The 21,076-nt window shown below is 37.3% G+C and overlaps 1 protein-coding gene across 50 annotated transcripts in view; it reads right to left on the bottom strand.

Annotated features, from left to right (window-relative positions):
• Positions 1-21,076, bottom strand: part of LOC107309443 (poly(rC)-binding protein 3-like) — a 465,303-nt gene that overhangs the window by 44,857 nt on the left and 399,370 nt on the right. For 48 of the 50 annotated variants that reach the window (XR_014943608.1, XR_014943605.1, XR_014943607.1 and 45 more), the window contains one exon: positions 7,358-7,511. Coding sequence is in view for 38 of the 50 variants with exons in the window: in XM_085540380.1 (XP_085396506.1) it covers positions 7,358-7,435 (78 nt within the window). In the remaining 12 variants the exon portion in view is untranslated. Of the gene's footprint in view, positions 1-7,357; positions 7,512-11,905; positions 12,028-21,076 lie in introns of all 50 variants that reach the window. The other 2 variants (XM_015854254.3, XM_085540358.1) reach the window with 1 other exon arrangement.

Raw genomic sequence — 21,076 nt, 5'->3', positions numbered from 1 at the left:
CTTCTGCTATCAGTGTTGTGGGGTGAAAAGAACACTAATCCCAGAGGAGCCCTAAGATGCAGTGCATCTTAAAGGAAACATGTTAATGAAGTAATAACAAACCATACATTTTTACCCCAAAGCATCTAGAAAATCATAGGCCACATCCCAATCCTGTAATTCATGCAGACATTATTTCAGTGGCATGCCCACCTGCTTTCTATGAGCAAGGATAAGGTAGAACCAAATAGGCTTGTGCTCTATAAACAGAAAAGCCTGTTAGGAAAGCATTGAAGAAATACAGCCTTCCACTGAAGGGACACACGTCTGTCACAACACAAAGTGGGATCCCGTCAATAGCAAACATCTGCACTGACAAAAGACTGTAGACCAGCACCGACCATCTTTCTATCACCCATAAGGAGGCATGACATAACAACCTCACTCTTCCTCCCCGCATTGTTCTGATAATACAGCTCTAAAAACTTCTATAGCACATGAAGATACAGCATGGAATGTTCGGACATTTTATTACGGGACATAGTTTTGGGGGAAATATCAGTGGTAGGTGGACAGTTGGACTGGATGATCTTGAAAGTCTTTTCCAACCTTGGTGATTCTACAACTCTATGATGGAAGACCCCAAGAATGTGTTCCATTAGCTTCAGACTGTTTTTTTACAGACTGAAAATAAAAAGCCTTGGTCAGTTTTGGAAAACATGATGTAACACATCTACCTCAGGGAACAAATGGCTGCCTCAAATAAACTGAGAGCTTTACTTGTGTTTTGAGATTATGTGGGATTAACCTCACTGAAACAGATGTCATCATGTTCCTAGGTGATGCTTTAGCAGTCACCGTCTGGTGCTAACTGTCCTAATTTAGTAAGACACCATGGACAAAGCCCTTGAGGAGACAGATCTCATGCTAACAAATGTAGTGTTTGAAGAAAAGCTTCAAATAGTGGAGTTTCTGATGGAAATGCTGGCATTATGATCCTCCTAAATGTCCATCTTCTATATATATATATATATATTTCCCAGCTGTGACAACCAACATTTCTCACCTACTATTTCATAGCAGATAATCAATTAGCATTCAGCTTCACAACCAACCTACCCAAAACACCCCCAAATCAACGTCCAGTTCTGTCCCTTCACTTTGTCCCTCCACTGGCCATGCTGAAACACCAGCAGTGAACAGCATGGATGAAATCTGCAATCTCATCCTCTTAAGGCTGTTGACCGATGAGGAGACTGTTTGACAGAAGCAGGAAAATTCATCTATGGAGATGGTTTTGGGAACATGTAGTGACCAAGGGTGCTGGGAAAATGCCACCGTTCTATTGATTTTTTTAATAGCCTAGTGAAAACAAAAAAACCCAAAACAACAACAAAATCCAGCTTTTTCTGCAGCCTTGCTGAGAAGAGATCCACCTTCTGCTGTGTGCACGTGGAGTTTTGTTCCATGACCAGAGCTCCTAGGTACTGCAGTAATGACAATGAACAAAGCAAGAACTATAATAGTAGTTAAGTGGGACAGTCAATCCTCATAATACCCTGACAATGATTGTGGAAACTGGAAACAGAACAAACATTGGCTTGGTTGGCATTTCATAGCTTGGATTAAATTACTGGAAAAACAATTCTTAAAGATGTTTTGGTTTATGCTGTATTTTAATAAGTAGGAAACAGAATTAGAAAAAAGGGAAATAATAATTCCTGTGCTTGCTTTACTAGCCTTTAAGAGGTCTGCTGAGCAGGCATGCAAAAGTGGCTGCTAAAAGAAATCCCTGATGATATGACCGTATTGTCTATACAGACAAAAATGAAAATGTTCTCCATGATTTTACTCTGTTTCACAGCTGTTAAATGTGAGCAAGCACCTTAATGAGTGGATTTTTTGTTTTATTGTAAAAAAAAACACATACGGCATCACAAAATAATTAGCAATGTGTTTAAAAGTTACCACATCAAGTTAGCTGCAAGTCTGCTACAACACGTTCTTCCAGTTCCACTAAGCACCCAGTGACCCTACTGAAACCATTGGGAGACAGAGTTGCTCAGTGAATCCAAAATGCAGCTGCAAGTACTGAAAGTTTAGTGCCTAAAATCAAGGCACTCATAGGCTTTTGTCCATTCCTGAATATTTGACTGCAGGTATGTCTTTCTAACTATGATTACTTTCTAACTCATGATTGGTGAAACTATGAGAAACCTGCCAATAAGTAAATGCTATCAGAGAAAGACAAGCCTCTGCATAGTCATCGTATCTTTTCTCCACCAAATCAGGTTATACATTTTACATAGTATATGTGTTGCTTGTCCCCAGACATCTTTGAATTCCACTCAGGAGGCTTCCAGAACCTCATTAAAAAAACCTCAATACCACAAATTTCTATTTAAATTATCTAATTATTTACATTATGATTTGTTTTTAAAAATATATTTTATCTCATTATTTCCAGCCAGAAGCACTTGTATCATTCAAAATATTGGCACTCTGTTACTTGTATTTATTCTCTCCCAAGTATTTTGGAGAATGTCTGAACAAAGCTTATGCTTTCCTGATTTCCCCCTCTCACTGAACATGTACCTTCTAAATTATCTTCTCCCCTTAATTGCCTCATCTCTTCAATTTACACCTCTTGGTATCTGGCAAGAGTCCTATTTCCCTCCCAGTTCTATCTTTCCTTCTTTATCCTGTCTATAAATTATTTCCTTATTCTTCATAATTCATCTGACTTCATTAATACAGTTTGTTTTCTATTTCTGAGCTTTTTCTTTTCTCTAAGACCTTCCCCAAACTCAACGTATTCTAATTTACTTTCGTTCAGGCTTTACTGTACCCACTGTAGTTTTGGAGCCACGTGTCTTTGCACAGTGCCATGGGAAATTATGTATTTTTTCTTCTGCAGATTTGTATTCAAGGGAGGTAATGGAGACCCCTGTGCCACCACTATGATATGTAAACCAAAGTCAGCACATGACCTTGCTGCCCTTTCCACACTGGCACATTTGTGTATTTTCTTACATTCCAGCTCACGCATTCAACATTTAAATCTTCATGAAGATTCTTTCCTGAAATTTAACACTTCTTTACCAGCACAGCCTCTTTACCATCTACATCTAAAATTAACTTCTAATGGTGAGTTAGGATCAGTCAGCTGGTCAGTACTGGCTGTACACAAATGCAAACCACAAAACCACCACAAAACAAAGCAAACCCAACAAACCCAAATCATGTAATTATTATCCAGTACCATGAAAGTAAGTGCTTCTACTGGGTTATTTTGTTCTGGATATGAACTGACCAAAAACTAGAATAAGAGTGCTGCAAAGGTCAGGTAAGAAGGTAGAGATCTGTGGGCAAGCAACAATATTCCTTAATCTTCTGGTCTCATTATTACTGCTAAGAAAGAAAATCAAGCAATTTCAAATCACAGAATAGAGAAAAAGAATATGCAAAAGGTGAGCAAGGAATGATAATGAGAGTTCTCTCAAAGAGCCGGCAGCATGCAGAGAGTTAAAAGAAGGTTAATTTTGACCAAAATAATAAAGAAAGAAAAAATGAAGCTTTTCTTTTGGAGCCTGAGCTCTGCTTCACCTTACAGAGGGCTCTGATAGCTGGGAACTGCTTGCACATGAATACACACAAACTCACAATCTGTGATCCAGAAAGCCTTTCAAAAACGTTGACCTGATCCTGGTAAATGGAGCCATTTTTGCTTTTGCTGGAATCAGAAGCCTAACAGTCACTCCAATATTCTAACACCATCCAGAAATTCTGCTTCTAAAGCCAACAGAGGTGATGAAATATCCATACTCACTCAAGTCTCTGCCCTGCGGATTGATATTACTTGTTTGACTTCAAGAAAGGGCAGAAATTACATGGAGAATGCAGAAGTAGTACAATGTAAACAGCCCCAGCCCACATTCACCTTTCTTCTCCACTGGAATATACGGAACATTTTTAGCCCTTAATGTGGTACATCTTTCTCATTAATAAGAGATGAAAATGTGTCTCTGCATTATTTAACATACTCTTCATAGCTCCTGCACATACTTCAAAAGTCTCCTTGGTTCCTGCATGCAGGTAACTCAATCAAAAACATCTCGAGCAGCAGAGGATGTAGTGCTATTGCAGCTTTATTTGTTTTTGGCTAAATTATCCTTAAAAATCTCTAATGAAGGCTGTTGTGACAGGTCCAGACAGCCCTCTCCCCTCTTCATACATCCAAATAAGTTCTTCCTAACATCACTCTTAAAACTCCCTTCAAAGACAACTGCTTCTCTCCAGATGTGAATAGCAACTTCTATCCAATCATACTCCCTAAAAACCTCTACTCTACTACATTGTGAGAAAGCCAGAGAAATGTTTTGTTGCATCTCATTTCTCTTCAAGGCTGCCCCATTCATACTCTTTATTCCTGAGATAACACAGCACAAGACAGAAATTACACCTTTCATCTGACACCGTCACACACTCCCCATAGTCCTGGGTGAGGTGGACACCTCTCATATCTGTCACACTCCTAGAAACACTTTTCCCAAGGTCAAGATGTCTCCCGTCTGCTTTCCTTTTGCTAGATACTTAAGTTCTCTTCGATTTTTTTCTGCTTCATTGTTTGTTTCAAAATATGCTGACTCTCACTCAGTACCTCCTTATAGAGGCCTGTCCATTCACACAAACCTTTATTTTTCTGTCTGTAGATACACTGCCCTCAGATAACATGCCTTAACTACATAATTAAGATGTCCATACTTGACTATAATGCTAATGTACAAATCACTTGGAAAGCACACCAGAAAATTTCCTAATTCTGTTGAGATAACTGAGCATAGGAGTACAAGTTATGAACTCTCCATGAAAAGGAACGTAGGTGTCAGAAAGCACACAGACCTTTCAACATGTGAAAGTTCACTAGTACCAGAGATTTAGAGATAGAATTAAAGTTAGCGGGGAGAGAGTCTGGTATTTCCATGAAATGCATTAAAAAAAATTACTGATTTTAGAATTATATTTCCTTGAATTCAGTTTGCCAATGTTATTTTTAAAATCATCCACTTAATTCCCCTCTCCTCTTTGAAGTTGTGACCAGTTATTTACAGCTCAATCTCAGCTCAAGCTCAGTCTCAGTTAACTGTTTAGTCTAGAAATACTAATTAGAGATCAGCAATTTCCATCAGCATAATTACCACAGAAAATCTTAAGGAAGAGCAAAGCAGCATGTTTCTTCTTGTTTTTCAGAAGGACATACAGCTTTCAGAGCAACCTTCTCATACTGAATTCAGATTGACTCAGATGTCTCTCATTCCTCAATATCACTATGTTTAAATCACAGAAATGATATCACAGAAACCATAAGGTTTTGACTTTTATCACCAAAATAAATCCTAATTTAATGTGCTCTTTGCAGTTTTTAGGTACAATTGGACACATGATTAGAGCATACTGGAGTTAATGGTATACCCATTGTGCCTTGTTAGCTGAGGATGCACAGTATACTCCCACTTAGGCTTTGAGTTTCAGAGCTTTTATGGGTTTAATTTAAACCCCTGGGGCTAAACATGCACTGAAGATTGGACACACAACATCCAATGCTGTTAAAAGTGACCCCATACCCAATCAACTATATTTAACACAGAAAATTAACTCTAATTTCTTTCTCGTTAACGTATCCATTGTTTCATGAGAAGAAAACAATACCACCAAACCACAAAACTACAAAACTCCAGGCCACATCTTAACTAAATCATTCTGAAAAATGACAGATACTTGATCTTTGCTTTAATGGCATGACTCTGAAAGAGTCATACAGGAGTATGACTGAAGCCGTAGGTTACACCAACCAGGATATGGATGCGTTCCCATGCCTTTCTGGCCTGGGGACCAGAACCCAGTGCAACTGACCCCTAGGAGCTAATTCTGAGTGCAGACGTGCACTGTTTTATTCTCAGTAAAAAAGAATATTATTACATTTTTTTTAAGAGATCCCTGTTCAAAATGTAGATTTTACGTACCAGATGCCTGCCTGAAGCTGAGTATTTCTGGGGAAAAATATCAACCAAAATGTTGGCCTATTTCAGAGAAAATAACTTGATCTGTAATACAATATATATATATTGTGTGTGTGTATATATATATATATATATATATATATATATATATTTCCGTTTGATTTAATTTGAAAGCTGAAACTGCCCCCCCCTCCCCCCAAATTTCCCATTATTTCCATAAGTAACGTATATAGAGAGATACCTTAATCTCCTATTTATGTGGGTTTGTGGAATAGGTTGGAAACATGCCTTGCTTTCAAAATCTAAATATGCTTTTTGCTTTTCAATTAAATTCCTGCATCTTAGAATTACACATACAAATTTGATCTGCAGAATAGTATATACATACATTTAATATCCCTTGTTAAGAAAGAGCCAAAACCTTCTGCTTTATATAGCATTCATTCCTTAAACCAAAAATGCTTGGTGCGGCTGATGCAAATGATACAAACTAACCAGTGAAATGTGTTTTTTAATTAAAAGCTCATTTTGTGATCTGATAATGTGCAATAAACAGCTATCAGACTGTTAAGTCTGACAATACTGAATTGGCACTTTGTCTATGGCACAGATTTCACACTTATCTGTGTGTTTAAGTGCTGTGCTGGACAGCAATGAAATTACAGTCAACCTTCCAAAACAAGCCCTCGGGGGACCTGGACAAATGCTTGTTATATCGAGGGTTTGCTCTAATAAGATGCTACATCAGAATAACAAAGAGCTATTCCATTTGAATTCAACAGGAATATTCAGTAATTCTGTGACAATTACTTCACACAAATCAATGTTGTGATAACTCAAAAAAAAACCAACCACAACCTTGTGAAGTCCAGCAAATGAAGAGAAAGACGAGCTGTACGCAGGTCATTCTCAGGCAAAGATTTGTCTAATTTGGCTAATCATCCATACAAGAACTCATTTTTGCCACCAGAACTGATCAAAACAGGTTTGTTACAAGCAAGGCTTTTTCCGATGAACTTAAAATCATAGAATCTTTTGAGTTGGAAGGGACCTGTAAAGGTTATTTGGTCCAGCTCCTCTGCAATGAACAGGGATATCCACAGCTAGATCAGGGTACTCAGAGCCCTGTCCAGCCTGACCTTGAACCCTGACCTGTTCTGTCTTCAAGAATGGGGCTGCAGAGCATTCTTACATATAAGAACTTGAAAGAAGGGGGCTGATTTTTGGTCACAGTAGTGGTGCTTTTGATTCTAACTAGAAGAGGAGGGGCAGAGCTCTGTCAATATCACTGCTGGCCTGTGATGGCACACACATGTTCAATGAACAGGCAAATGCTGTGGCCACAAGAAATACTTCACCTTGCCGTGCATGAGAAGGCGTATGGTAAGTGTGACATTGAGACCTCCTTCAGACACTTTTGAGTCCTTCGGGTTCATCCTGGCCTTGGATCTTCAATACTTGGAAGCCGCTTCGTTGTGTTTTTGTTTTTTTTTTCCTCTTCACTTAATCAACCTACAGAGAGAGAAGGATAAAAAGCACAATTTGAGTGTCCAAAGCTACTCAGAACCAATAATATGTTGTACAAACCAATTAACATTCCTCTCTTTGATTTGCTGGACTGCTGAAAAGGCTCTTTTGATTATTACCCTTTCCCTACCAATTCTCTCCAGCCATTCACCAATTACAAGATAAATTCCCTTCAGAAACATTAAAAATTCTCTTAACTTCCATTGTTCCAAGGCTGAAAGTACAGAGCACAGCAAAGGGAAATAACGGCGTCTTCTTAACAGCACTTTTCCCTGTTACCCTTTGTGGTGTGTACATGCAGTACATACAAACATTTTTACATGTGCCTGGCACTGTGTCCATTTCTCTCTCTTTCTGTCTCTGTTAAAATTCTGTTTGCTCTTGCAGGGGAGAGATTTTTATTTTCTCTCCAGCTAGAAATTAATTCTGATCCTAAACACTGATCCCTACCAGTAACAGCAGATGACACATTATCAAAGACAACTGAGTAACTAAGAGCCACTTGCTGCTGTAAATCTGGGCACTGTCTCACTTAGATTTTGTCTGCCAGGCCCAGGGGTGGCTCAGTCCCTCCACAGACACAGTTCAAGCTTCAGCTCTAAGTAGAAGGAAGATGTTTCTTAATTCCTAATGACAAATTGCAGATTTTCAGTCATCTACTAAGTCATAAATATCCTAAAATACTAATGAAAGCTGTAAGTGTTGGACTTGGAAAGATAAACAAGATGCATTACAAGTATATTCATGCAAGGACTTTCATCAGTACAAACAACGAGAGCAGGAAGCAACATTACCAAGGGCAGGCAAACTCCACAGTAAAAGAGGAACAGGGGTTCCCCACTTAATTTTGTCCTTTTCAGGCCTATATTACAGAGCATACAACGCACACGCAGGCCATGAGTTTGGATAGCTTGGGTTATTCCCCAGAAAGTGTAGGAGAAAGTCTCACAATTTCATCAAGTAATTAAACTACATCATAATAGCCACTAAGCACTGACTAAAGCAGTCCGTATAGCTGAGCATGTTAACTGTAAGAGAAGCGAACAGCAGATGTGTGAAGAAAGAGCATAAGAAATGTGTTCTTATGGCCTCAAGTTGTGCCAAGGGAGGTTCAGGTTGAATATTAGAAAAACAATTATTCTCAAGAAGAGTGGTGAGGCAGTGGTACAGTGGAGTCGGAGGAGTCACTGTCCCTGGAGGTATTCAATGAATGTGTGAATGTGTCACTGAGGGACATGGTTAGTGGGCATGGGGAGGATGGGTTGGCAACTGGAGTAGCTATCGTAGTAGTCTTCTCCGACCTTAAATGTCTCTACGACTCTGCATACGAGAGTCACCACGACAGACTTGAGTCATCAGCAATCAGTGATTCCTGAGAGAAGGTATAATGAACAGCAACTGATGGACCAATTCTCAAGAAGTTGGTCTGAATCCATACTCATATTCCCCAAAAGTTCTGTTCCTGTACATTAATTTTATCTGATTTTTCCTAACTGAGCACGAAATCACTGTATTTCTTATTGTTCACTCTCCAATCCAGAGCCAACCAAAATTCTGTGATGAAGTTCTGGTTGTATCTCTAAAGAAGTGCATTCCCATGTGAGGAAATAATACTAGATGAGATACAATTTACAATTGGAATGGCCTTTTGCTGTGTTCTGTGATGCTACATTAGTATAATCACATGGAGTATTTTTTTTCCCAGAAAATACTTTTCCCAGAGAGTAACACTCCATCCCCAATCCTGAACTTTCCATAGAGTCATAGAATGGCTTGGGTTGGAAGGGACTTCAATGATTATCAAGCTGCAACTCCCCTATTGCAGGCAGGGCCGCCAACCTCTACATTTAATACCAGATTTTCCTGGTTATGTAATACAATTTTTCCAGATTAAAACCATAAAACCTGCATTTTTAGCTAGCAACTTTTCCGTTCTTTTTTAAAAATAGAAGTTATATATATATATATATATATATATATATATATATATATATATATATAAAATTACAAATATGGTAAAAAATATCTTGGCCATTTCACTTTTTTTTTTCTTTTTTTTTTTTTTTTTCAGAATTTCATCTTTGCCCCTCCTCCCAGCACACACAGACACTGGCACCTGGTGCTGAGAAGCACAACAGATGTCCGGGGGAGGGCTGGGAATGCATGTGCATGCAAGGAGTCACGCAGCTGTGTGAGATACAAAGGGAATGAATGCAAGAGGGCAATCTCACAGAATAAGGAAGAAAAACATAGAACATAGATCATGAAGAGAGAAGGGTGCTTCCTTTGTCAGGTCATTTACAGCTGCCCTAGACATCCCCGGATTGAAATAAAATGCATTATTATTTATCTAACCACTTCTTTTCTGCAGACATCATCACAAACACGTACCGGTCCTGACCTCTGGGTGCAGGGAGGTGACCAATCAGCACAAGGAAGAGAATGGATCCCTCTACAAAGCCTTCTATCAGCAATACATCCAAACCTACTGCTGACATATGTAAGCACATATTCAGTTAGTAAAATAATTTCCTTTTCCTTTGCAAAATCATCATTTTGAACAATTTACTGAGTTTCTGGCTTATGTGTGCCTCTGTGTATGAGCTTTCCTTTCTGGAGCTCTGAGTGACGAGGTCCCATGGCTACTCCTGGGTCTTGAGAAAGTCAAAGTGTTAAACTTTTCCTAACTCCAGAGGAAAGAAAGAGGAACTCTGCAGGTGATCAGAGAATACTGCACAGGCTATTGCGGCCAATTGCATGGCTAAATGTTAAGAGTGAGGCTATATGCAATTTATCCTGGCTTCAACAGACGGACAGCAGTGACAGAACAAGCAGACAGTGTGCCAGCTCTGGCCTCAGGATGCAGCACCAGGATTCACCAAATCCAAAATCCAAAATTCTCTGCATCATAACAAGTAATAACAATTAGGTCCAGAAACTGAAGGAAAGTAGATTGCATTACACGGGTCCCAGCAAACAGCAGAGCTTTGCCTCCTACAAGGCTAAACATGAACATCTAAAGACATTTCTACTGTGGTTTATCATGTAAAAAGTGAAAAATTCTCTGTAGGTAGAAACATGCATTCAAATGCTTTTTAAATATTATGATAAAACAAACACTTGTTTAATGCAAATGTCTTTAACCTGTGTGTGTTTCTATACATTTTCAGTATCTGCTATCCCAAGTTGGCATATATGCTCATCATTCACTGCATAAGAGCCATTCATTTTCTCGTATGACTTTTCAAGAATTGCTGGTAGATTAAGAGAATAAAAAAGCAAGCAGTTAAGCCATGTTTTCCTCCAAAGACTACTCCAAAGGCTAGCATAGTTCCTCAATGAAACTCCCTGAATTAATATAAGCTCGAAGATGACCTCTGGGGCAAAAGGGCAGTGACATGACACACACAGAGGTTATGAGTCCACGCAGCAGAGGAAGAAGTGTGAGATGTCTGTCATGGGTCTAAGACATGAAAAGTGAACGGAAAAGTCAATGTCATGATCCGCTTTCCTCCTAACAGTCAAAGAAGCAAATCCTCATCCAAGATAATAAACAAATGACTGTAGTGACAATAGCTGCACGGTGCTGAAAAATACTTCCTTTAGAACTCCCAGATGGGCATTTAAGGTATGCAGGATAGGAGGGTCTTTGACCCCACAGCAGGTAGAGATGCCAGCGATTAAGAAAATCATTATGGTACGCCAAGGCAGATGTCAGGTAATGCATTTCTGAGTTTAAAGCTAAAATAAATTGGCATTCATGAATCTGCCAAGCAAAAAAAATCAACAAACTCATCTGAAAGATCCATATAAACAAAGCAATGTGCATGGAGTGAACTTGAACAGTCAAAGAAACACGGGAAGAGACACAGAGAGGAAAGAAAGGGAGAAAGGGAAAAAGAGATGAAGCTTCAGCTGGCTGGTGTAGATAACACTTTGAGAGTAATCAGTGTGAAAGTATCACACATCCAAGGAAAAAGCCTAATTTGGTAAATGAAAGGTGGATAGCGTAGTTATGAGCAGAGCTTGTCAAAAGACAAAACTGGTAAGAGCATCGAGCACAGCTTTCGCAGTGTTTGACCCTCAGAAGGGGCTCTTGAACTTAACTGTGGTGTTTCATAATCATCAGGAAAAAGATGTAAATGTGAAGAAAGCAAGAAGGAATCTAAAGATATAATTCAAAAGTACCAATTCCAGTTGTTTCACAGGAAGATATTTAAACAGAGAATAGAATGGGGGAAAATACAGTGACATTAGGCAGAAACTGTATCTGTTTTAAATGAGGACACTTAAATGTTTTCATCTAGTTCCCATGCTTCACTTGGTTCAGAAGAAGAAAACTTAAATAAAGGAAAACATAAGAACATCCACTCACTCACAGTACATCTGTCATTTCAGCAATATATGGAACCATCCCAAAGGAGGGGGAGCTAAGCAGACGATCAAGCCTTAGGGATGGGAAGCAGGAACAGGCAGCAGCTGAACAAGAAGACTAAGTAACCTGAAGATGAACAAAGAGAATTATCATGAGCAGGTAATTCACTGATGCTATGGAGGCAACAGTTAAAAGTTTGGTTCATTTTGCAAGAACTCTTTTTTTTTTTTTTTTTTTTTTCTTAAGAGGAAAAATAAAGCGTCATTATCAAGAAAATATAGTAAGAGTGAACAAAGACGACCAGAGAAAATCAAACCACGGGAAGCCATGAGAGGCTGTACCTAAGTTCTCTTGATCAGAAGCCTCCCATGTGGAGGGAGACCTCTCAGGAATTGAAAGAGCCACTGTCAGGAAGTATGATGAGAAGCATGGACCTGCACTTTCAGCAGAGATCTTCAGGGACATATTTATGCTACTTACATGATTTTTATCCTTTCATTTAATCTGAAAGGAATATAGGAAAGGAGGAGAAGGTGGCTGAAGGAAATGGAAGAAAATTACTATAAGACAAGAACTGACAGCACTATCAATAAAAATGTACTCATTCACCCATATATTTAAGGTTTCAACTTAAAAACAAGCTGACAAATTTTTTATTTTTTATTTTTTTTCCTTAATTTTATAAGCTAAACAGTTACTATCTCTGGCTTGTCACTTAGAAGTAATATCTCTGGATGCTGAAGGACTAAACAGTGTAATTATACAAAAAATACATGGGTAGAACTTTAAACAGCAACACAACAACCAAACCCAAAGCAAAATCAGATGCAAAGCCAACTCCACACTGTTTTATTTTGAGGATATTCTTCTCAGAAATGTTGCTAAGTAGTAATTATCACCGTCTGTTTATGGCCTCAGTTAAAGTAAAAAAAGGAAGATTGGATGTTTGCTAAATGTACACTTCTTCAGTCTGTATATCAATTGAAGGATAAAGGCATCTGGTGTTACTAAACCATAGTGAGGTTACTAAACCTTATGTGGTTACTAAGAACAAAAGGCTCACAGGATGCCCACAATAACATAACAGTCGTAACAACAACTCTTCAAATGATTTCTCTCTCAATAACTACTGTTTGTAAAAGAGTAAATATGCCTTAAAAGCACTTCACCTTTATACAGAAACCTTACCAGAGAATCTGATTAAGGAACAATAGCTAAGGAAGCAGGTGCAGCATCAACCTTTCTACCTTGCCAGTTCCATCTCCCAAATTACTGAATAGGATTGTATGCAAAGGAAGGAGATTATATATTTTATTCACATCCTTATAATTTATATCCCAAAATAGATTTAATGTTTATCTCTGACTCCTTAATGAGGTGAACAAAATCTACAGAACTTGACTCCATTAAATCGTCGTATCGTGGACCAGGCAAGTTGATATTGTTGATTATTGTACAAATCTGTGTACTTCTGATCTGTAAAGCTCTGTAGTTATTACAGATATCTGGAAGTAGTAGGATCACCAAAGACGTGAAATTTGTAAGGAAATAATAGATTGCGAAAAAATAGCTCAACAACTTTTATGTATCAAATATAAAAGCTGGTAAAACACCAGGAGTGTTGCCTTTCCAGTGTAATTTTATGAAGTATATAAAGAGGTACCCTTTTTATTTTCCTTGAGGAACATGGTTAACATATTTAGTCAGGCGAATAAATTATACTACCTATAGAGTAAGTTTTTTTTTTGTGTTCTCCCTGAAATGTTAAATACTCTTACCCTATAGGACTAACATGTTTCTCATTTTCTGAAGATCATCACCAGATATCAAATAATCTCTGAAGAAAATAGCAAAAAATTAGAGACAGACAGACTTCTATTCCCAATGATGTAGGCTTTTGACATATGGGAGCCCCATTCTTTAAACTGACTACTTTTGCTCATGTTGTTCAAAAAGCATATACTTCAGCCAATGAAACTGCATGTTTGCTCTTTGATTTATTTTAAAGAAATAAGCAGCAACAGATTTATTTACTCTTTCATTTATAACATTTTTGGTAAAGCCTTTCAAGTAAACAGTAGAGCATAAAGAATTTATTATCGGAAGAAAGCTCACAGAAACATCATGTAGGCCATTGTATCATTATGAATTATTATGATTATTATGATTCAATTACGATGAATTACCTATCTTAAGTCAATTAATATCAAGTTATGATGCTGTATCATAATTGACAGATACATGCTGCCAAAATATAGAAAATTATCCCTTCAGAAAACATCATATGTCCATCAGGCAATAAATGCTATCAACTGCATGGAAATTAAGTATCAGGAAATCCAGAGATGCTGCATAATGGCCTTCAGCAAATAAAACAAATCTGAGATCCCAAGGGAAACTTCCTGAGTTATTTCCAAGTTATGGAAAACACAGTGATTCTTTTCCCAGTGATATCTTCCATCTTTCTAACTCTTTTTCTCTCCCCCTATAATTATTCCAGAAAGAATTACCTTGACAAGAATAAAGAGTATCTTTACAGTTTGCTGTGAAATAAGAACAAAACAACAACAACAGCAACACAACAATACATATGGCAATACTTGGTACAGATTCACTTGGCAGCTAACTCTTCTGTATATACAAAAAAGCCATCCGGCTAACAGCTCTCATAGATGGAAGCTGTAATCTTAGCCTAATAAAACATAAACTCCTCCACAAATAGGAAAGTTGTGGCCACGTTAATGCCAGCAGTTCACCATAAATTATACTGTACAAATATTCTCTAAGATTCATATGTGAATTCAGGATTGACCACAGAGTGCTTTTTTCTCTTTCCTAATGGGGCTGAATGCAATTAACTGTGAGCTTTATCATGGACTTGGCAGTTCTCAAGATCAGGGAAGACAATATTCACATATGGCGGACCAGCTATCCGCTAGAGATTATTTTCTAATCATAGCTTTGAGAACAAAATCAGCTTTACCTGCCACTTTATCCTCTAGCTCCAAAATCCTCAAATTCAGCATTTGTTTTTTTCTCTTTCTTATGTGTTCTTTTTTTTTTTTTTTTCAGGTTTTAAATAGAAATTTTGCTTTACTTGCTTATCTGTAAATATTCCAGCTTAGTTGCATAAAGCTTTTTATAATACTTTTATTTTTATATAATAAAGCTAATAAAGAAAGATGTCTGTCGCAGTGAAGCTACGGAAAACAGCACAGGAAATAATGCTTACATCCTATCACATCAAAAAAGATTTTCAGTCCACATTATTCTTGGGAAAAAAAAACAAAAAAACCCAAACCATCCACATGTTTGGATGACCAAAACATTGTCAATGTGTGTTATATTTGCTAAATTATCTCTTCCCTAAAGTGAAATACATGACTTTCACATATTATAGATGTATTTAGCTTTCTGAAATAACGTCTCAGTTGCAAATTTACTTCAATTTACTTCAGAGCAAATAAGACAACTTATAATGTTCTGGAGCAAACAAATTTTGTTTGTGGATTTAAAAATAACCATATTCGTTCTCACTGAACAGAGAAATTGTTCACATGCTCTATTTCCAAAATATTTTCAGTGAGCAAGGTTTATAAATACACATAGAAAAAGATTATATGGTCCTATGACTATAGTATATATTGCATATTGTGTGTGTATATATATATATATGCACAGCATACAATCATATGCTGGAAATTAATTTGGGTACTTTTTATATGATAGATGTGGACAATCATTAAAGATTGATGAACCATGATCTAACAAGCGAGTATTAAGAAAAGCATGACTTTTTTTAAAAGACAGCTTTATCTTAAGCAAAAATAGTCTCACATGCATAATGGAGAATTATAACTTTCTTTGAGAGAAGAATTCTGATAATTCCTCCCTGATTGAGAGAAAAAAAACCTACTGTTTTTACTATTTTACTATTTATATTTTATTACTGTAAAATATTTCAAGAAATATGAGAGATTCTTTAATAGGAAAAATTGACCCATGAGGTATGTTTCTACTATGCACAGAATAAACAGGTATTTAAATCTACTTGTATTCCTATAATTGCATCAATGTTCAAATGATATCTGCCTTAGACATAGAATATTTGTCAAACCTACTTGCAAGTTGAAAGTTTTGTACACTTTTCTAGCTTGATGAATGAGTCAGTTGTTTCACTCAATCAAATACAAAACATGTTAGTTGGCTAGGGAAAATAAGCTAATAGTAATAATACATTTCATCTTGTTAAGTAGAAAAATGTTATATATTGATATAATTGAATCTCCAACACAAACAAGCAAAAATGTCACTTCTGTAATCACCTTAATTATGTTATTTACAAGGTTGTGATTTGAAAATCCATTCAAGCTCTCTAGAAGAATAAATACTCATTAACAGGAAAAAAACAACCCAAACATCTTAAGGAGGGAAGAAGACGAGCTCCCATTGCTCTGTCACAAGGGAACTGGTGTCACTTTCGTCAGTGTGAGTCAAAGGACCACTTCTGGGATCCCACACTCATGCCTGTTTAAGGCAAGGATAAATTGGGAATTCTTAAAGGGAAGAAAAGAGAAATTGGTCCAGCAAGAACACAATCCTAACAGATGCAAATATAGGCTGAGTGTTGTTGAAGACTTTGTCATTCGCAGGGGCAATAAGAAAAATGAAAAGCAAGCTTGCATTGCCCTGTCAGTTTGTTGGAACTCTTGTCATCAAAAGTCATGCTCACAAAATCAATATTCAGGTTGCTTATCACTGGTGATTAGTAAAAAATAATAGTATTACAAGAATTACACTATGAAACCCAAGACTGTGCAGTGGGAATGAAAATCAGGAAATTTCCAGCGTGTTCTTTGAAAATAGGTTTAAGAAGGGTGAAAAAAAAAAAGATAAAAAATACTCAGTCCTCAATAAATGGCTTCTTTATGGACAGTCAATACTCAGAGTTAAGAGCCAAGCACATGTCAAGATTTAAGCAACCTAAATCAATACGTTTGTCACTGATATAAGCAAGGAGAATCTTGAAAACTCAAAAAGCAAATCTAATTGATGAAGTAGTCAAAAGCTAAGAAAAATCAAATAGTTTATTTATTAATGACTTAAAAGTGCCAGCTGTAAAGTGAAGTACTCTATCTTGTTTTAGCCCTGGCAGGACTAGCTATCCATTTGCTACTCCTGTACAACCACTGAAAAGGAAATATTTTGCATAAAGTGCTAGTTTGCTTCACAATGCTGCTGAACTGAAACACTTCATAAAGCATCCATCCTTTTACTTATTTTTCAATCCCTTTCCTCATAGACACATTTATATGTATGTAGGAACAAACGCCCTGACTTGTTTCAAAAACATTTTGAAGTGATACAGGGATGTCCTATCTTTGGAGTTCACACAAATTTCATGGAGCCACAGTCTAACAAGAGGAGAGGTCATGTTTCCACCAAGGGAAAATCTGTGGTACAGACATAGGGTGAACTTCTAGCAGAGCTTCCAGCAGGTGGGTCAGCAGACATACACTGGTTGCTCTGCAACTCAAAGCCAGACACACAAAATTACAGCATGTTTTGGGTTGGAAAGGACCTTAAAGATTATCTACTTCCAACCTCCCCACCATAGGCATGGACATCCTACAGGAATGAAGTCACTACCATAAATAGTGATTTAATTTAATTTAATTTATTTCCTTCTAATATTCAATACAGATCTACCCTCCTTCAGTTTAAAATGGTTGCCCTTTGTCCTGGTAGAAAGTATTTCATCATCTTTCCTGAAAGCCTACTTTTTTTATATTGAAAGGCTGCAGTGAGGTTTCCCCAGAGCCTTCTCCAGTCCGAACAACTCGAATTGATCATGAGAGAAAAGCGAGAGGAACAGACTGTGGAAGTGAAATAATATAATCACTAAAAAAGCTTCCATGTTCCTAGGAACTCCCTCCAGAAGTGCTTTAAAAAGACACACGGTACACATTTGATATTTTTTTTTCGTCTACTTTGTTGCACATATGTATCTGTTTAACAGAGTTTACTGCATGTAAGTGAATGCAAAATTTGGTCCTGTATTCCTTATAAGAACTAGACAGGACCCATGTTGTTGTGAAGGGTTTGGTGCTGCCCTTCCTACCTTTGGTGTGAGACCGTGGAGTGGTTCATTTGCTCATCTGAAGGAAAAAAAAAAGTAAAGTTCAAGAGAAAGTAATTGCTGACTTATTGCAGCAACTCTAGAAAAGTACTGGGGAATGGATTCTTATAAAAAGGAAAGAAAATAAGAAAGGAAGGGAAAAAAAACCACAAAAGAAGCAAAAACCATTGCTGAAGTTTGGGTAATATCTACATTGGTAACTAGAGGCCAGTATTAGGAGTACATTAGAAATAAAGAAAGCAATGGAGTTCAGCCAGCAATAAGGCAATATTCCAGAAATACTAGTGATATTTAGGGGAACTGAAGATGAGAAACTGGGATGCTGCAAGCGTGGTTGGCTGATGTAAGGATGACATAACTACCAGAAAGGAAGTAATTAAAGCTAAATTTCTGCTTTCAAAACCTGTTAGGGGTATCTCTCAGGCTGAAAAATATTCTCCAGAAGCAGCATTGCATCTGGCATTTCCATTAAGAATGGCTACAGAAAGCTTCCTTGAAGCTTTAGAAGAGATACACTGAGTTCAGCCAAGACACTTAATGTTGGGAATGCTGGATCAGGTCTTAAGAAGAATTCAGACATACAGCATATAATTTACAGGAAGTTCTAGCTTGCAAAATTTACATCAATTTCAAATTGAACCAATATATCAAATTTTGAAGCTATTAGTGTGTGAGTGTCTGTATGGTGTAATATGTTCTGTTAAGCCAAATAAGTTATTTTTCTGATATTTAGTACAGACTTCAATTTGCTGTTTTTGTATTCCATTATCTACATTTCAAAATACAAAACATGTATTTGAAATTGAAAACCAAAATAGTACAATTTTACAATGTTGCAAAGGCAGTATGGATCTTATCATTCAATTTTTTAATATGAAAGTCAACAGATTCACAAGGAATGTTTAGATACTGGCTATTGAAAAATGTCATAAAAAATTATATCAGCTGTTCTACTGATTCACTTTATAATGGAAAGGGAAAAGAGTTGAAAGAGCTAATGAGGTCTTTTAAGTCTCTCATTTTTAGAGCTCTGTACGTTTCGTGTCTCTTTTCCATTTTCACAAGAATCTTGACATTATCTAAGTTAGGGAGAAGACTGGTGTTTTATAGACTTTTTAACCATTATTTAGATAACGAGTAAGGTAAATTGTTAATAAAAAAAAGGATGTGATCTAGTATTCACTAAGATACAATGCTTATTTTCTTCATTCCCCCTCCCCCCCTCCAGTACTCTGTATTGAAATTTGAAAAGCCCTTTTTCAGATTCTGCACTTTGCTATTGCACATGCAATAATAGGACACTCTGGCCTTTGATACAATTCTCTTCAGGGAACAAAAGCTTCCTTTGGCACAACTACAGCCAAAGCTTGTTGTAGGTTACACATGTCTTTCCAGTCAAGCATGATTAATAACTGTTAAAAAAAATGCTCATGACCCATGGCAAGTATTCTTTCAACTATAATACTAGCATTATGGGCTCTGAATCTCAGTAATTTTAAAATGTGCTTCTACAATGGAACTATAATTTAATTACTTTTTCTGCAGCCTGTTCCATTTTGTTTCATCACTTTGATTGCACCATGAGCTTGGCAGCTTATGGAAGACTGCATCTGCCTCCAGGATTATTTCACTGGGCTCTTTCGACATCTGTTTCTGAGAATGACTTTATTTGCAGTGGCATAAAGAATAATCAGAGACTTGTTTAATCCAGATAAATTGGAAAAGAGAGAGACGCAGTCAGTTGGAGGGAGGGAAGAGACAGGGAAAAAAAGAGAAAGCAAATTTATGCTGCATGCTGCAGAGGACATCAAAATAATCCTAGTTGTTCCCATACTTCTGAAAACGCTGTCATCTAATGGATTATGATACATGAAAAGATGAGTCACCACATCAATTCTTTTTTATGTTCAGATGGAATTCATAGATGTAATACATAAGACTTTCCAGCTAAAGATTCTCTTTGTGCTCAGTCAGTTTAATGTAATTTTCATGAACTACGTTCGCTCATTCGCTGAGACTGTTAACGCAGTCTGAAATGATCTGTAGCAGTTGACAACAGTGCCTACACTAAACGAGCTAAAGCCAGGCTCCAGCATGACCTGACATCCTTCCAAACAGGGCTGTAGTGGACACCTGTTACAGAGTGATGCAGCATGTGCTGCTGAGCACACAGCTTAGCATCGACTGCGATGGATAACATCCACATACCAGCAGATGTGAACTGGGTCACCTGCGTTTCAGAAGAGTAAGTGCAAGGCATCTATAATAGGCCTGAGTTTGTATCAGCTTGTATTCAATACAGTGGAAATCACTATTGGCAACTGCAGTTTATTTCTGTGACATAGGTGGGTTTCCTAAAGTTTCTGGAAAATCATGGCAAGCATTTAAGAAAGTACTCTCTAACTGACCACAAGTATTGTCAGGGTTTGTTTTGTTCTTTATTGTTTTTACTTTTTTGCGTAGGGCCAACATATACTAGTCAAGAAGCATGTATTGCCTAAGTAAGGATGTGCTGCAGGAGCACACCCCAGTAAGGGAAGAAGAGGAACTACTGAACAAGCCATAGAATCTGGTTTTAAGGACCAAAGGCATTTATATTCATAGCACTAGGGTGGGCTGTCCATAAAGATAACTTGCTCAGTTTTCAAAGCTTAAAATCCTGCCAGTCTTATTTCTCATTTCCTCTTGGAGGTTTTCTGTGTTACTTGCCACTCTACAGCTGTAGTGAGCACAAGAGAAACAGCCACATCAAGCAGATTATCCAACCAGTTTGGACACATGTATTTTAGCAGGAATCACTTTTAGGGCAATCCTAAAGCAGGCCATTCAGTTCTTCCAGTAATAATGAAAAATAAATAAATAAATAAATAAATAAATTTGTCCTTGGAAGCGGTCAGTATTATACAAACACACAATAGCTGGGTCTAAAAAGCATAGTAGTAATCTGATTTCCTTAATGGTGTAGCCTTAACGTCACAACTGTCACAAAACATTTGGGCTTTCCTATCTCATTAGGCCATGCTGCATTTCACCTCA

The sequence above is a fragment of the Coturnix japonica genome, chromosome 2 (assembly GCF_054131305.1).
Source record: "Coturnix japonica strain WE chromosome 2, WE-NBRP24, whole genome shotgun sequence".
Classification (NCBI taxonomy): Eukaryota; Metazoa; Chordata; class Aves; order Galliformes; family Phasianidae; genus Coturnix; species Coturnix japonica.
The sequence above is the reverse complement of the archived record's forward strand: the minus strand, read 5'-3'. Positions and strand labels throughout refer to the sequence as shown.